Source organism: Lissotriton vulgaris, chromosome 4_1, assembly GCF_964263255.1.
Source record: "Lissotriton vulgaris chromosome 4_1, aLisVul1.2, whole genome shotgun sequence".
In the NCBI taxonomy this organism is placed as follows: Eukaryota; Metazoa; Chordata; class Amphibia; order Caudata; family Salamandridae; genus Lissotriton; species Lissotriton vulgaris.
The window spans coordinates 227,547,140-227,565,530 of record NC_141691.1 but is presented as its reverse complement, the minus strand read 5'-3'; the positions used below and the strand labels follow the sequence as shown (position 1 = coordinate 227,565,530).

The 18,391-nt window shown below is 48.0% G+C and overlaps 1 protein-coding gene across 1 annotated transcript in view; it reads left to right on the top strand.

The window, feature by feature from the left end:
• The first annotated feature begins 9,495 nt into the window (after positions 1-9,495).
• Positions 9,496-18,391, top strand: part of LOC147718603 (A-kinase anchor protein 17B-like) — a 670,645-nt gene continuing 661,749 nt past the window's right edge. The window contains exon 1 of the mRNA XM_086918564.1: positions 9,496-9,821. Coding sequence (XP_086774690.1) covers positions 9,728-9,821 — 94 coding nt within the window. The 5' untranslated portion in view covers positions 9,496-9,727. The remainder of the gene's footprint in view (positions 9,822-18,391) is intronic.

The following is an 18,391-nucleotide window of genomic DNA, read 5'->3' as shown; positions in this document are numbered from 1 at the left end:
GCAGACAGATGCTTTCGAGCATGGTGTTAGGCCTGTCCTGTCACAGCTAAATGATGAGGGTTTGAACCAACCTGTAGCCTTCATCAGCAGGAGGCCACTTCCCAGGGAACAGAGATGGCGAGTAATTAGGAAGGGAGCATTTAAAGTGGTCTAGGCGCTGAAGAAGGTTAGACCACACTTGTTTGGGATTCACATCTGGGAAAAGACAGACCACAGGACCCTCAGATGGCTGATGAGAATGAGGGGTGATAATCCAAAAATGTTGAGGCTGTCCATCTACCTACAGGGAATGAACTTTACAGTGGAACATCGCCCTGGTATTGACCACGCCAATGCCGATATTCTGAGGCTGAGTGTCTGAAAATTTTCTGTACTCCATCCATCATTTCCTTGTGTTTGCTTTCTCCACCGTAAGTTGGCACGGTATGCCCAGTCGTGGGTCCCATTGCTCACTTTGCCATTGGATCAAGCTAGCCCGGCTGATGAGGGGTGTTAACCAGAAACCGGTCCAGGATGCTTGTTTTCGGTTCAGAGAAGACCTGGCTTGGCAGTTCGGTCTGAGCTGTTACCATGAGGCACAGGGTCAAGACTGATTTGTATATGGCTGGGACAGAACTGGGGTGGCACAGTGAGGTACATAACAATGATTGATTCATCCCAGATCTGACTGGGGGTGAGTGTCTGAAAAGTTTCAGCACTCCATACATCATCTCCTTGTGCTTGTTTTGTTTGCCCTAAGTTGGCAAGGTACGCCCAGATGTTGGTCCGTTTTCTCAATTTGCCATTGGATTCAAGATAGCCTGGCTGATATGGGGTGTTACCCTGAAACCATTCCCAGGATGCTTGTTTTCTGGTCCAGAGCAGACCTTGCCTGGCAGTTAGGGCTGGTCTGTTCCCATGAGGCACAGAGTCAAAACTGATTTACATATAGCTGAGTCTGAACTGGGGTGGCGAAGTGAGCTAAAGAACGATTATAATTTCAACCCAGATCTGCGACTGGGGGTGAGTGTCTGAAAAGCTTCAGGGCTCTGTCCATCATCTCCTTGTAATTGCTTTGTTCCTGTCCAGAGCAAGATAGCCTATGGGGTTGGGCCTGCACCTTCATGAGCTTCAAAGGGTAGCCTAAGGGCTGTACCTAGCCCCTTCGTAAATTCAGAAGATGTCTGCCCTGCAACTGGCAAATGTAGCTGACACCTAGGCCTGGCCCCCTGTTCCACTATACAGACTGGAGCCAAACCCAAGCAAAATGGAAGGACTGGTTAGAACTAGTTCTAGAGTTCAACAAATGGGCAACTCCACCCACAGGCTGGAACGGGCCATAAAAGTGTAAACCCAAGAACCCCTCATCAAAACACTCCTGGACTTGAGAATATTCAGAAGAATGACTTCTGTATCGTCTGAAGAAGGAAGACTGGACTTGCTTGCGTTGAACCCAGGACCCCAAAAATGGCTCCCAGAGTGAGTTTGCTTGATCTCCTGTTTGAGGTACAGGGCTCAACAAGCTTTCAGAGGCCTCTCCCGCTTTCCAGCTGACCACACTCAACTGTACCTGACCTGGTACTCTCTGCGGGTGAGCATCCAGAACCCCCTCCCTCTCCCCCAAATTGCTGCCGTCCAGGTCCTGGACCCTTGGCCGGACTCAGAGTGTACTCCGCCCTGCTCAACTGAGACTTTCACAGGATTTGACACAAGGTCTCACCTTGCAGCTCCTGATCGATGGCTTCACTGGATTTGACGCAGAATGGCACAGGGCAGTACATGGCCTTGCCTCGCAGCACTGCGCAGCCTCTGATTTGTGGCTTTACTGGATCCGAAGCAGGATGTTGCAAGGTCCTTGCATCACAGCACTGCGCAGCTCCAACTCAACTGACCCAACGCAGGGTGACATAGAGCTTCATATCACAGTATAATGCAGCCCGCACCGAGGACAAAAAGTACAACTTCCTACTGGACGAACCTGGTCCCGTATCTGACCCATGCTCCATTGTGGCCGGCCTGAACTTGTGACTTTGCCCTGGTCCACCGCGACCAGATACCGGCAGGTGGTGCTTTGCTGCTTTTGCCACTATTTGTACCTTAAACTTCAAAAACTCATAACTCCGACTCTACTGATTTGATTTTGGGCGTTTTGGTGTCATTCTATTTATTAAAATATTCTCTAGTTTTCTAAAATTGGTTTAGGATTGACCTTGTGATGTGTTTTAACTTTATCGGTGTTGGAGAGCTGCATAAATACACATTGCCTCTAAGCCTCAGCCTGACTGCATATGTGCCAAGCTGCCAGAGCGTTAAGCACAGGTTTATTTAGTAACTTTTGAAGGTTACCCTGACAAAGATGCGACCATTTTTTAGGTCGAGCTCTCGACCTATTGTTACCGAGTTCCTTGTGAAGCGACCTAGATCTGGCCACGAGCGCCGATTACACCTCGTGGACGCGCCCCCTGGCCCCGCCCCCCCAGCCGTACACATCTCTTGCTCCAACTGTGCACAGCAAGGCAGCCTCTCGCCTCTCAATCACGCGCACACACACACACACACACACACACACACACAGAGGAGCGCACAGAACCCCCCCCCCACACACAACTAAGCGGCACACTCAGACACATGCACACACACATTCCCCCACCAATACCACACACCCCCACTCACCTGGCTCTTTCCGTGTGTCAGTCTCGGCATCGGCATCAGGCTCCATGTCTTCTCCGGCGATCCTCCCCTGCTTACGTGCACGCTCACGGCGGCGTCTCGAGCTCTCCAACCTAGTGCACTACTCACGCCTGAACCTGGGGAACGGGATCGTTTTTGCGGTGTCTCGCGCTGGTGCGCGTGCAGCAGTTCGTTTCATTCTTGTTATGAATTGACGTTCATGGGTCAGGTTTACGCTTCCCGCAGTTCTTGTTTTTAAAAAGGGTGAAAATTGGCTTTGAAAAGCACTCGTCGGTGTGAGCAGTTATTCCCCATTTTGGAAGGGGAAAGCTTGTCGTGTCTGTCCTTTGCAGCAGAGATGGTTAATCGCAGCCCCTCAAACAGGGCCACCTCGCAGGGTTTGCGTCCTGGGGGCGCAGGCCGCGTGAACCCTTCCCAGCGGGAGGAGGGGGGCCGGTGCGGGCGTCTGTCTTCCTTGGACCATCAGCAAAAGTTTCATGATTCTGGGGCTAGTTTTTTTCTTTAGTTTGTGTTGATGAATAAAAAAATTAACTTTAAAACGCAATTAGAAAGAAAAGTCATAGAAAATGTGAACATATTGTGTTCCCTAAACCAGCAGATGTTTCCCGCCTCCCGGAGGCTGCGGAGCCCAGGATGGGGAGGCGCAGAACTGTTCTTCAAAGTTAACTGTGAATTTTACAAGTCGGATTTTACCCTTTAGCAAATAAAAATTCTAATACAGCTCCATAATCAAGGTAATTGTCATCTTTCTGCGCCTCCCCCTGTGTCGGTGTGTTCTGAAATGTTAACCTTATCACAATGAATAATTCCGATGCGGTGCGAGGGACATTACGGCTCAGGCGAGGCGCTGCACGCCTACCCGGGAAGGAACGAGGCGCCTTCATAAGTCTCCAGAATGGGCCCCGCTGACGAGCGCCGCGCGGACCCGTCACTGCCGCGGCGAGGCGCTTTCTCAGGCTGGCATGTTTACAAATGGGCCGCTTAACACACGCTCGTGTTTGTGTAGCTGCGAGGCAGCCGGGCCCCCTCCAGCCCCCTCTCTCAGCCCCGCTCTGGCCCTCCAGAGAGACCCCTGCCCCCCCTCTCCGCCCCAGCCCACCGGCCTCTGGCCCTCCAGAGTGACTCCTGCCCCTCTCTCCGCCCCAGCCCACCGGCCTCTGGCCCTCCAGGGTGACTCCTGCCCCCTCTCTCCACCCCAGCCCACCGGCCCATGCCCTCCAGAGTGACTCCTGCCCCCTCTATCCGCCCCAGCCCACCGGCCTCTGGCCCTCCAGGGTGACTCCTGCCCCCTCTCTCCGCCCCAGCCCACCGGCCTCTGGCCCTCCAGGGAGACTCCTGCCCCTACTCTCCGCCCCAGCCCACTAGCCTCTGGCCCTCCAGGGTGACTCCTGCCCCCTCTCTCCGCCCCAGCCCACCGGCCCCTGCCCTCCAGAGTGACTCCTGCCTCCTCTCTCCGCCCCAGCCCACAGGCCTCTGGCCCTCCAGAGTGACTCCTGCCCCCTCTCCTCCGCCCCAGCCCCTCGGCCTCTGGCCCTCCAGAGTGACTCCTGCCCCCTCTCTCCCCCCCAGCCCACCGGCCTCTGGCCCTCCAGAGTGACTCCTGCCCCCTCTCTCCGCCCCAGCCCACCGGCCTCAGGCCCTCCAGGGTGACACGTGAAGGCCCCATGAGGCCAGCGTGTGGTCCGCCTTGAGGAGAGGTGGGTCATCTCTGTGCCACCCCTGTCTGCTTATACCTTCCGAGAGAGTACTTATACTGTACAGGTGAGTCTGGCGGGGGTCTCACGGGATACTGTGGTCCCCCTTTACAGGTGAGTCTGGAGTGAGTCTCTCTTCAGGATGCTGAGGTGAGGCCTCTAGGCGGGGATGGAGTATTTGTCTCCTCGGAATACTGGGGTCTCTCCCCAAAGGAGAGTATGGAGTGGGTGTCTCGTCAGAATGCTGGGGCCCCACTCTACAGGTAAAACCGCAGTGGTTGTCTCCTCAGATTTTTGTGGTCCAACCCCACTTGACTCCAAACACCCTGATAATACACATCTACCTCGAGTGTTCAGACCCTTCAGCGTCAGCTGGTAAAACATTGTGTGTGATCGGATCTGCCTTTGGTGCCCATGAACCCTGTCCTGAGTGGGAGTGCCACACTGTAACCAGACCACACAGGTGACGCGCAGTGCAGTGCCTTCTGGGAGTCAGCAAGCCCCAGGAATGTGGACACTCTAATGCCAACGCTGCATGCATGGGTACCAGCCCTATTGGTGATCAGTATTCTTTTTAGGTCGAGTATTTATACTCAAACCTATTACATCTGAACCAAAGTCTCTTGAACCAGCAGATTTGCTACAATGCATGTTGGGCATTCGAGCATGAAGCTTGCCCAGGCGAGCGCTTGGCCTCGCACACCACCGTCAAAGGCTTCTGCTCCACCTCACTCACACCCCCTCCCCATATGCTCCATTCCTACCTCCCACTGGCTGGCCACGTCAAACGCGAGAGCTTTTGTAATTCCGACAGTGCATGAGGTGCGCGACCTGCTGGCATTTGTCTTGCATTTGTCTTCAAAGGCTTGAAAGCTTGAAGGCAATCTGCTTCCGCGTCCCCCTGGTGTTTCTGGCTTTTCTCTAATGCGTTTTCCCCCCTCCCACCCTTCCTTTGATGCCCGCCGCGCGTGGCCTCTGCCGGTTGCCTCTCCGTGCAGCCGATAATGTCCACTTATAATGTCCACTTTTGCTCCTCACCTGCCCCGCCTGGAGGTGAACATGGTGTGCAAGCACCTGCCCTGTACCAATCTTTTATGCAATCTCTTGTTTTGTAGGCTGAAATTATCGAGCATTAATAATTTGCCTAACTTCGCAGCCGCGGAGATCGTCATTTCAAAGGGGCAGGCACTTGGTACTTGAGCATAATTTCATAAGCAGTTGTTTGCTTGAGAAGTCCATGTTGATGGCATGCTCTTTGGTTTGGGATTTCTCCACCAATTTGGAGATGTCAATTTTAAATCCATACATTTGTGCGTATGATTAAATAAAATCGGTACAAAGCGGATGTTTAATCAATATGAGCCACCAGTTTTCACAAATCTCGTAGTGGTCTCAGTAATCCTCGGCGTCTCCATTCTCTGTCGCTCCACAGTGTGTTCTACGGGTTTTATGTAGCGCTTCACACCTCATTTCTAAGTGGTGCGTGACAATTGTTACTGTTACACAAATTTGTTGAAGTTTAACTCAGCCATCCTGTAGCCTTCTCCCTGGTACCGCGACCCGAGACACAGAAGGAAGCAAACGCTTCTGCAACTTATGACTCCCTCCCCCACAGTCCCCTCCACCTATCGGCACACACATCATAGTGAACAGACATACACACCACATACATATACACATTGCACACTGCACACACCCCACACAAATCACACTGCGCGCACACATACATACCACATTTGCCCCGCACACATACTACAGATATGCACCAGACAAACACACACACAAACAATCCCCATGTGGTCAAGTACGAACCTGTGAGTATGAGGTCTCCTTTTAACACTTCACCCGAACGGCAGAAAGATGCTTTCTCTGGGTACATTACTGAACGCCACAGCATCACTCGTCGCTACCACATCACTCAGCACCACCACAGCATCACTCAGCATCACCACATCATCACTCAGCACCACCACATTATCACTCAGCAGCACCACTCAGCACCACTACAGCACCACTTAGCACCACCAAATTATCACTCAGCACCACCACATTATCACTCAGCACCACCACATTATCACTCAGCACCACCACAGCACCACCACAGCACCACCACAGCACCACTCAGCACGACCACAGCATCACTCAGCGCCACCCCAGCATCACTCAGCGCCACCCCAGCATCACTCAGGGCCACCCCAGCATCACTCAGGGCCACCCCAGCATCACTCAGGGCCACCCCAGCATCACTCAGGGCCACCCCAGCATCACTCAGGGCCACCCCAGCATCACTCAGCGCCACCCCAGCATCACTCAGCGCCACTCCAGCATCACTCAGCACCACCCCAGCATCACTCAGCGCCACCCCAGCATCACTCAGCGCCACCCCAGCACCACTCAGCACCACCACAGCACCACCACAGCATCACTCGGCGCCAGCCCAGCATCACTCGGCACCAGCCCAGCGTCACTCCGCGCCACCCCAGCGTCACTCCGCGCCACCCCAGCGTCAATCCGCGCCACCCCAGCATCACTCGGCGCCACCCCAGCGTCACTCGGCGCCACCCCAGCCTCACTCGGCGCCACCCCAGCGTCACTCGGCGCCACCCCAGCGTCACTCGGCGCCACCCCAGCTTCACTCGGCGCCACCACAGCGTCACTCGGCGCCACCCCAGCGTCCCTCGGCGCTACTCCCAGCGTCCCTCGGCGCTACCCCCAGCGTCCCTCGGCGCTACCCCCAGCGTCCCTCGGCGCTACCCCCAGCGTCCCTCGGCGCTACCCCCAGCGTCACTCGGCGCCACCCCAGCATCACTCGGCGCCACCCCAGCATCACTCGGCGCCACCCCAGCATCACTCGGCGCCACCCCAGCATCACTCGGCGCCACCCCAGCATCAGTCAGCAGAACCACAGCATCAGTCAGCAGAACCACAGCATCGGTCAGCACCACCACAGCATCAGTCAGCAGAACCACAGCATCAGTCAGCAGAACCACAGCATCAGTCAGCAGAACCACAGCATCAGTCAGCAGAACCACAGCATCGGTCAGCACCACCACAGCATCAGTCAGCACCACTACAGCATCAGTCAGCACCACCACAGCATCACTCTGGAACACTACAGCATCACTATGCGCTACCACAGCATCACTATGCGCTACCACAGCATCACTCATGGCCTCCGCAGCATCACTCATGGCCTCCGCAGCATCACTCAGGGCCTCCGCAGCATCATTCAGGGCCTCCGCAGCATCACTCAGGGCCTCCGCAGCATCACTCAGGGCCTCCGCAGCATCACTCAGGGTCTCCGCAGAATCCCTCAGGGTCTCCACAGCATCACTCGGGGCCACCACAGCATCACTCGGGGCCACCGCAGCATCACTCGGGGCCACCGCAGCATCACTCGGGGCCACCGCAGCATCACTCGGGGCCACCGCAGCATCACTCGGGGCCACCGCAGCATCACTCGGGGCCACCGCAGCATCACTCGGGGCCACCGCAGCATCACTCGGGGGCACCGCAGCATCACTCGGGGGCACCGCAGCATCACTCGGGGGCACCGCAGCATCACTCGGGGCACCGCAGCATCACTCTGTGCTACCGCAGCATCACTCAGCACCACCACAGCATCAATCTGTGCAACCATTCAACAACTGGTTCAAATATGTTCTCTCAATGTTTCAAGCTTTATTACAAATGTCACAAAAAGATGTTAATATTTCACTTCTGTTCTTGGATTTTCTTAATAAAATACACTGAACATAATCTTCACAGCATCAGTCCGCACCACCACAGCATCAGTCCGCACCGCCACAGCATCAGTCTGCACCGCGACAGCATCAGTCCGCACCACCACAGCATCAGTCTGCACCACCACAGCATCACTCAGGGCCTCCACAGCATCATCAGGGTCTCCACAGCATCACTCAGGGCCTCCACAGCATCACTCAGGGCCTCCACAGCATCACTCAGGGCCTCCACAGCATCACTCAGGGCCTCCACAGCATCACTCAGGGTCACCACAGCATCACTCGGGGCCACCACAGCATCACTCGGGGCCACCACAGCATCACTCAGGGCCTCCACAGCATCACTCAGGGCCTCCACAGCATCACTCGGGCCACCACAGCATCACTCGGGGCCACCACAGCATCACTCGGGGCCACCACAGCATCACTCAAGGCCACCACAGCATCTCTCAGGGCCACCCCAGCATCACTCAGCACCACCACAGCATCAATCTGTGCAACCATTCAACAACAACTGGTTCAAATATGTTCTCTCAATGTTTCAAGCTTCATTACAAATGTCACAAAAAAGATGTTAATATTTCACTTCTGTTCTTGGATTTTCTTAACAATAAAATACACTGAACATAATCTTCACAAAAGTTTTTACAAAAGTTTAAGCTATTGCCATTATAAATTACAATCACTTTTATTTAAGTATTAATTATTTAAAAAAATTAAAAGCCATTGTTATTTGTAATATCAATACATCTAAGTCACGTAAATACAAAACATGTTGCATTACAAATGCTATTGGTGTCACATTTGCGAAAGTTATAACTATTGGCATTGATGATAAAGCTATTAATTTAGCTATTTTCAAAACGAACACAGCAATAAAAAAATTGTCATTTACAAGACCAATAGCTCAAACTTTCATAATGTGAGACCTATTGCATTGCAAATGCTTGTGTTAACATAAGCAGGTTTTCAACCCCTTCAAAGGAATAATAGAATTTCTTACCGTTAGTAATTACTGGAATATAAAATGCAAAACAAATACGTGTGAGCTTTTGTTAATTTCTTACGGTGAAGCAACCAGTTTTGTTAAGGTTTGCAGGCAGAATGCTTATCGTTTGTAAACAAGGACACCTCTTTATAAATAGCTCAGATGCAACAAACAGGGCATTTCTGGTCATGCACAAACGCCAAACACAACAGCCCGTGTTCCCAGATATGGACGGCTCTTGCTGGGCGTTGGGCTGCAAGAGAGCAGCGGTGGAGGTAGAAATTAAAAACAGGCTGGCTCCTACCTGGGTAAACCCCCCCGGGGCTGGCGCATCCTAAGATTAGCCTCGGGCTCTGCGCAGGCAGAGAGGTGTGTTAGTCCTGCTCTCCCTGCGCACAGGTTGTACCTCGGCTCGTGCTCGACGCAGGCTCCGGAACCATGAACAGCTGCTGCGTGTCAGTCGCTGCCCTGCCGCGCGCTGCTGTTTACTTCTTCGCGCTTTTGTGATTTCGGTGCGTACTGCGCAGCGCTCCGACGAGGAACCACCTCACACAGAACGTCGAGTTTGTGAAAGCCAACGGGAAAATGCGTCGCTAAGCCGTTACGTATTGCTGCATCCTTATTTCAATGGGATGGATTATACGTGCTACTTCGAAGAACTCAACCATTTGCTTGAAGACTGTGTGCGCGAGCCTCCCCGCACCCAGGCCTGCCACGCGCCTCGAGGTAAGCTGGTCTGTTGACATTTAGCGCTCAATTCTGATTGTTGGGAACCGCAACTGCTGTGTTTTGCATTGTATTGCATTAACGCTAAATCTATATAGTTCTTACTGTCCTACGCGAGGTGTTGAGGCGCTTTACAGCAGGTAGCACTCTACTCCAGAACCTAAGGTCAGTAGTTGGTGCAGTGTTGTTGTTTATTGCTAGTTATTTGGGTTAGGCTGGTTCTCTCAAGGAAACCACTCCATGCATTTACTTCATTGCATTAATTAATAGCTGTTGGATGTGATTGCTGGTGTGAGTTCCTGCAGATGGTTGCTGGGATGAACAATTAGGCCGCAGGGGTATGGTTTCAAAGGGGAGGATTGTGTCTGTGAGGCGAGGTGCAGGCAGTATGCAGAAGTACAATCATAGAAAGTAAGGTAGACAGGGGTAGGAGTTCACCTACTGGAAGAAGGTAAGGCATGCAGAGGATGGGGGCGAGGGCGAGGGCCATTCAACGGAAAGACAGGAGAGAGAACGACCACTAGTTTGAATTCAAGGTCAATTTTCTATGCAGGGTTTTAGGAATATAGTGGGGGGTGGCTTTTTAAGTAACTTGAAATCTGAGGTTGTAATACTGTAGAGAGCACAAATAGTTAATGGAAACTGTAATGTACTGTAATTTTTTTGATACATAGCATGCATTTGGTTATGCATAGTCATCAGCTTACCGCCATATTTTTCGGGCAAGTCACAGAAGTGTTACTAAGTACTGAAGTAGTACTACAGGAGTACTCTTTTATTGTACTCTCGCATGTTTTTGCGAATAGTCCGACTGCTAGTTTATAAAGCAACAAAGAGGGCGCAGTCCTTTCTATTATTTTATATTAATCTATATTTTCGGAATATTCACATTTTATTTCCATTTGACATGCTTGAGTGCCAAGTCACAAGACATTTAAGAGTACTTAAAAGAGTACTACAAGTTTGCTGCTTTGTGTACTCGAAGGATGGTTTTGAGAGTACACATGTCCTGTGTTGTGCATAGCCTCTGTCAGCACTCCTTCACAGGAGTTTAATAATAGACCACAATGGAATACACGCCTCCCTCTGTGTTTCACTAAGAGTACTATGGCACAATGTGGAGTTGTCAGTATTGCTTGTACACACAAATCACTGCTCAGCAAAGATGTATGTGTGTCTGCCAGCTTAGCCAGTCTTTGTCAACAGTTTAGGTGCATTAGCCATGGATTGACTTTAACGTGCATTCTCATGCAAAGAATCTTTTTAAGCAGTTATAAATATAACATTGCACAAGTGCAGCGCTGGCCAGCACTGCCATTTGCAATGAAAAATGAGTCCAAAAACATTTGCCATAAACATCTAGTGCACATCCTCACATTTTGCAGAAATCCGTGCAAGAGTCAGTGTTGCACTAGTTGGTGTAAATGTTTAGTTTTTTTGGCAAATGTTATTCGGAACAAAAGGCAGTAGTTGTACTGTCCTGATGGTGGATCAGAGTCCGTGTTTATTCTGATTGCACATCCCCCTGAAGTATAATCTTTGACAGTTTAAACTCTGTAAATTAGCCAAAGATATTTCTACATGTGCTAGTGTTTGAACAACGAGTGGGTATGAAGGATACAACTTTATTGTCTTCTCTCTGTTTCGTCCAAAGGTGTTTTGATTTTTCCCCTGCTTTGTTGTTTTCTTTGATAAATAAAGTGGGTAGGGTTGCCCCCAGATACCCAGGACCACTATCATGTTTCGTAAACAGCTGAGTTTGTGTTCGTTTCATCGTTTGTTCATTGCCTTCGTGCAAATCGTCGTTGCTGATGGGGCCACATCTGGGCACTGAGTGCAGAATGATCCCCCATTCCCCAGTGAATGTCTCTAATTGCTATGTAAAGTATTGTCTGTCACCTGTTCCAGCAAGCACCTGGAGGTGTGCAGAGAGGCGCTGCCAAATGTCCCCACGTCCCCAGGCTTAGCTAGTTAAGAATTTCAGAGCTTCTAGACTCCCCTTTGGCGTGTTTCTGGTTTAATAAAAGAGAACTGTTCTGGAACAAGAGTGGATTACAACGCTTTGTGGTTCTAAAGAATTGTTTTGTAGTATTTTTTTTAAAGGGTAATTTTTGGTCACAACAAACAATGTGTTCCATCGACATAATGAAAATGCAATGTACAGAAAGTGGTATCACATGGCTATGAAAGAAAAACACAAAGAAAAAGTTGAATAGTTTAAAAAAAATCCACACTCGTACCCCTTCGCCTATTATTCACACTGAGATATGATTGGGAAACATGATTTAAAATAGTCAACAATTGAAAAAAAAAACGGAGCGATGTTGGAACATAAAAAAAAAAATCAGAACAGAAACAGTATTATGCTACACCAGAAGGTGAAAGCTTTGCCCAGGCTCTGTTCTGACTCGTATTTATTTTTTTCTGGATTCACCCTGACCTGGTTCCGGACTGATTCATTTCTGGCAGAGTTCTGGAGCCCTTTTGTTCTTTTCTACCGCTAGCATTTCTGCCTTTCACAAAATATTTATTTTTGCAAGGCCTGTCCTTTTATTGCAAGTAGATGATTTATCGTTAATGTTTTAGGTGTGTATTGTCAGGGGCGTAGCTTGCTCAGTAAGATTGGGGAGGTGTACGTTTCAGATTTTCTAACAATCACCCTGGCATATTTTGTTAAAATGTAAATTGATACTTGTATAGCGCACTACTCACCCGCAAGGGTCTCAAGGGGCTTGTACGAATACCACTGTGGAACCCATCCTGGCTTTCCCTGTGAGGCGTCCACTCCTGGGCACCCCCAAGGTGGAGGCCAGGCATTGTACACTAAGAAGGGTGCATGAGGGGCAATGGAAGGGGAGAGGAATGGGGATTGGTGGGGGAACTAGGTGAAAGAAAACGCATTATTTTGTAAAATAACCAACATTTTTGAGGAATTTCAAAACGGAGAGGTTATGTGTGTGTGAGTTTTCCTCTGTGTGTATGTGAGAATTCACAAGAAGAAGGAGGTAGGTGGTGCACTGCACAAGTTAATTGAGCTTCTGAAGGATTTTCGCAAAGTTCTGGGTGCTCTCAAGGGTGGTGTTTTCCGTCCTAACACCAAAGGATCATAGAGTAGGTAGTGTACGCAGGGACTGCAGATACATCCCCTTAATGAGGCACTCCACGGGTGATCAATGACATGATTCACAAAGTCGATAAGGTTTTGTTGATTTATTCAATATTGTTCATCAAATGTTTTTAAACTGATATTAACAGCATATCAATTAAAGCAACGTTGTTCCATTAGACGGGTATATGAACTTTCTCCAATGCATTTCGAGCGGGAATGCCCTTTGTCACGGAGTGCTGTGGAGGAAGGCAAAGAAGAGTGGGTGAGGAATAGGTGAAGGGCCGGCATAATAATGGGGAGTTACTTGTGTCTATCAGTGGGGGAGTGCAAGTTAAAAAACTGAGTGGTCTAGATAGTGCACGAAAAATATCGTGGAGGGAAGGAACGTGGAGGAGATTTACTGCGTGAGGCTAAAAGGCAAAGAACATAAACGCTAGGGCGTGTCGAGTGGTCAAAGCAGCTAGGACTTACTTCATATCCAAGCGTAGCGGGTTCCGCTATTCAACGGCTGTAAGGTCGGTGTCGGGCGTGGGTGTGAGAGGAGGCTATAAATGACTTGGAGTGAACAACGATGAGGGACAGGGGCAGCTGTAGAAATTAACAGGGGACTAAGAGTCAGAAAGTAAAGCGGCCATGTTGGAACGGTGTGGGAAGGCAAGGGGTGCATGAAGGATAAGTGGGAGCAATAAGCAGCAATGCGAACAGATAAACAAATAAAGATGTACATTACAGGTAGCAACTATATTCAATGCGATCATTGAGACCGTATGGTTTTAAGGTCTGTAATCGGTATATCCATTCTAGTTCTCTCTTTAACAATAGTTTGCGGTTGTCGGTTCCTTCTCTTTTGGTGAGAGTTTCCAAAGCAATGAATTTAAGTTGTGCGATGGTGTGGCGTGATTCAGCAAAGTGCATGGCAATGTTCGATTTCTCAAGTTTCAGGCGTATGTTGGATTTATGTTCGTTTAAACGTGTTTTTATTTTACGTTCTGTTTTGCCTACATACAACTTCCCGCAGGGACATTTTAAGGCATAAATACAACTATCGATGAACTTGATTTATTCATTGTTTTGGAAACTCTCACCAAAAGAGAAGGAACCGACAACCGCAAACTATTGTTAAAGAGAGAACTAGAATGGATTTACCGATTACGGACCTTAAAACCATACGGTCTCAATGATCGCATTGAATATAGTTGCTACCTGTAATGTACATCTTTATTTGTTTATCTGTTCGCATTGCTGCTTATTGCTGCCACTTATCCTTCATGCACCCCTTGCCTTTCCACACCGTTCCAACATGGCCGCTTTACTTTCTGACTCTTAGTCCCCTGTTAATTTCTACAGCTCCCCCTGTCCCTCATCGTTGTTCACTCCAAGTCATTTAAAGCCTCCTCTCACACCCACGCCCGACACCGACCTTACAGCCGTTGAATAGCGAAACCCGCTACGCTTGGATATGAAGTAAGTCCTAGCTGCTTTGACCACTCGACACGCCCTAGCGTTTATGTTCTTTGCCTTTTAGCCTCACGCGGTAAATCTCCTCCACGTTCCTTCCCTCCATGATATTTTTCGTGCACTATCTAGACCACTCGGTTTTTTAACTTGCACTCCCCCACTGATAGACACAAGTAACTCCCCATTATTATGCCGGCCCTTCACCTATTCCTCACCCACTCTTCTTTGCCTTCCTCCACAGCACTCCGTGACAAAGGGCATTCCCGCCCGAAATGCATAGGAGAAAGTTCATATACCCGTCTAATGGAACAACGTTGCTTTAATTGATATGCTGTTAATATCAGTTTAAAAACATTTGATGAACAATATTGAATAAATCAACAAAACTTATCGACTTTGTGAATCATGTCATTGATCACCTGTGGAGTGCCTCATTAAGGGGATGTATCTGCAGTCCCTGCGTACACTACCTACTGTATGTAAGAATTCCTCATGAAATCCAACATACACCTCATCATACCCGACTGAAAGCACCTGTACCCAACTATTTATCAATTTATACATATTAGGGGGGTGTAACTCCCCAAACACCTCTACCCCTATTGTCAGTGTAAAACTGTCGTCGGCAACTGTCTTGTGTATTTTGAGGGAAATATGATGTCATGTTTATATGTGAGTGGGTGAGTATGGATGTTTAGGTGTTTCTTCCCTGTTAGCACCGAGTCTGTAGGCGTATTTCATTGTTTAAATGTATAACATGCGTTCTTACCCTTTCTTGTAAGGAGAAGGGTATTCCCCTTACCAGGCCGAAGAGAGGAGTCTGAGAGAAGCAATTCAGATCTTAAATTTAGGATTTCATTAACAGCAGGCTAAGCTTCTGTTGGGATCCAGTTAGATGGGTGGAATATGGAAATATGTTTTACCTGGGGTTCGATAGTCCATCGGTGAGCGATGTGCTGGTGGTCTCTTGTGGGCTTGTTTCTTGAACAATAAACACATTTACCAATACATTTCTGGAGTTGAATCTTCCATTCAGTGGCAACGAGGTGGTGACCTGCGTGAACCACTAGTTACCTGCTTTCGTCCATATCTTTTGCCTGATGTCTTTTGATAGCATTCTGGGTCATTTTCTTGCTTCTGCTGTCCTACTGATAGTCTCCAGCAGCTTGTTGTTCGTTCTCAGCTGAATGCTGGTTTGGGGATAGGTTTGGCATTTAAAAAAAATAATATCCGCCGTAAGTTTTAAGTGTGCACATTCTTTACTACCCTGCACGTGTTGACTCATTCTAACTGGTGACCCACGTGTGTAACCCAGAACGTCGTGTGGACCTTCCTTATTTGGCCATAACTTCAGTTGCTGAACGTGGCCAGAATATATGTGTACATCAAGCTGCACATCGCAGCAGCCATTTTGAATTGGGTTCATTCATTTATCAAGGAAATCAGTTCTGAAGATATCATTTTACTTTGAGATATACTGCAAGCCTGCATGCATTGAACGAATCTTACCTTTCTCCTTACTATGCCAGGCGTTAGTATCCGGCTACAATCTCTACGTACTGTTTTGTGAACTGTACATGGCATTATATTAGGGATTAGTGTGCACACCATGGATGTCATCAGTGCTCCTCCTCCTTTCTTATCTACACCTCATACGCCTCCTTTAAACTGACCTAAGGGGAAAGAGGCATTTAAGGCATACTTAGACGCAATTGAGCTTTAGTAGCACATAATCTAGGTGCCGATTGGAGATCAGTCTTGAAAACTTCACCCATACTGATGATAAGGACGCAGTTGGACCAGAAGGAAGCATCTGGAGAAATTATGTCAGTAGAAATAAAAGACGAACATGCCTTGCTCATTTAAACGCTTGATAAGAGATTCCCCCTTCCAGAAATGTGGTTCTAGAAAGACATAATTTCTTACAATGAAGACAACAATAAGGAGAATCAATTGAAAATGTTGTCTGTGCTTTAAGGATACTGGCATAATCATGTAACTATCTGGAATTTAAAGATGAAATCATTTGTGATCAATTAATTGACAAGACATGAAACAAGATTTCAAAAATGGCTGCTGTCCAACTAGGTCCCGAATCGAGAGGTTATTATAACAATTGCTAGACTGATTGAGAATTCAGATGCATATTTCAAAGAGGTGTCTACTCCAGTTGATCCTGGAACAAGTGATTGCACTTCAAGTTTAGGAGGAACGCAAAGATGTAAAATATTTATCAAGATGGAACGTCAATGGATGGCAAAAAGTAAAAAAACATTGATGTCAATATACGTTTCAGATGTAGTAGTCAAACTGATAGTGCATCTGCCAAGAACTGTCCTGCATTACTTCAATTATGCTTTACTTGTAACTGCAAAGGTCATTTTGCAAACCTGTGGTAGCCCAAGTGGAGGAAGGTGTGGAATTATTGATGAAAATGACATGGTGTTGACTGTTATATAAGCTGTCCATCCTATTTGCAAGTCAGATTATGTGGTCGACAGTACATGTGTTTTATCTGTAAAACCTCTTTGTAGAAAGCCCCTATATTCCAATGCCCTTATTAATAGCCTCAATGTATAGTTAATGACTGATTAGGTATCACCTTTCACTTTTATTGGCCCCGAAATGTTCAGTATACTTAAACTTCTGTAACTTTAAGATTCTTGCATAGATGCATATAATTCTTGACCCGAATCATCTAGGTTGTGTAATGACCAAGTTCATATTGGCTTGTCTGAGGAGGTCTTCCATAAATCATTGGGTGGACACATTTACAGCAGTATTCACTAGACAACTAGGACGATTGAAGAGGTTTCAGCACAAAATCTTGTTGAAAACAGGTTCCACACACGTTGCACATAAAGTGCATAGAATGTCACTGTCTAAGAGAAATGATTTGCGCAGACAATTGGATAAACTATGTGAATTATATTTATTGGAAGCTAAAGGGTCAGACTGGGTTTCTCCTGCTGTTCTGGCATGGAAGAGCAATATTACTCGAGGGTGCTTCAATGTTCACCACACTGGAAATGACAGATATTTATCACCAGGTAGTGTTGTGTGAAGAATGTAGAAGGAGCTTTCCGCTTCAAGCCCATGTCATTTGGGTTGGCATCTGCGTCATTGGTGTCTCGAGGCTCATGAAAGAAATGTTTAAAGACTGTGTTGGGGTTCCCGTTTTCTAGGATAATATACTCATGTTTGAAAATAATCTGGAATTACTCAACAAAAGATTAAATAAGGTTCTGCATATTTTGCCTGGTAATGGATTAATGCAACAGTGTTATAAGTGTAAATTTGAGCAAACAGGAGTGGATTGCCTGAGACATCATATCTCCAAGATTGGTTTTAGTTCTAAAATTATGTTATTGGGAGCCATCGGAGAGGTTTCTTCCCCTGCCTACAGAGAATGGTCAAGGTCCTTCTTGGAGGTGATTTAGTTTTCCTCCAAATTTGTTCCCCATTTTGCTAATAAAGCAAGTCTTTTGAGAAGTTTACTCAAAAACGTACATTGTATGAATGGAGTGTAGATTGCCAAAGTGCTTTTGGTATGATACATATGTCAGTTGTGTTAGAACAACCTTTTAAACTCTTTGAGAACAAGGACATGTGTGTTTTTCGTGACTGATGCCAGTAGTTTTGGTTTAGGTGCTGTTCTGATGCAAAGATGGTATGATGGTAGAAAGACGGCTGTGGTGTTTGCTTCAAGGGAACTTTGTGGGGTGTAGCACACCTACTCTACTGCTGAGAAGGAGGCATTTGAGTTGTGGTAGGGAACACAGTAATTTCACACTCGTGTGTGGGGTCCTCTTTGGTTTCCATACAGATCACAACCCCCTAATTGATTTATTTAGCACAAAAGGCGGAGCCAGGCCCACACCCAAAATTGATAGGTGGTAGTATTCATTGCTGGAATTCATCTACAAGATTGAATATGTTCCTGGTGAATGTGGTTTTAGATTTTTTGTCCAAAAGGCCATTGCATAGGTCAGATGACATGTCA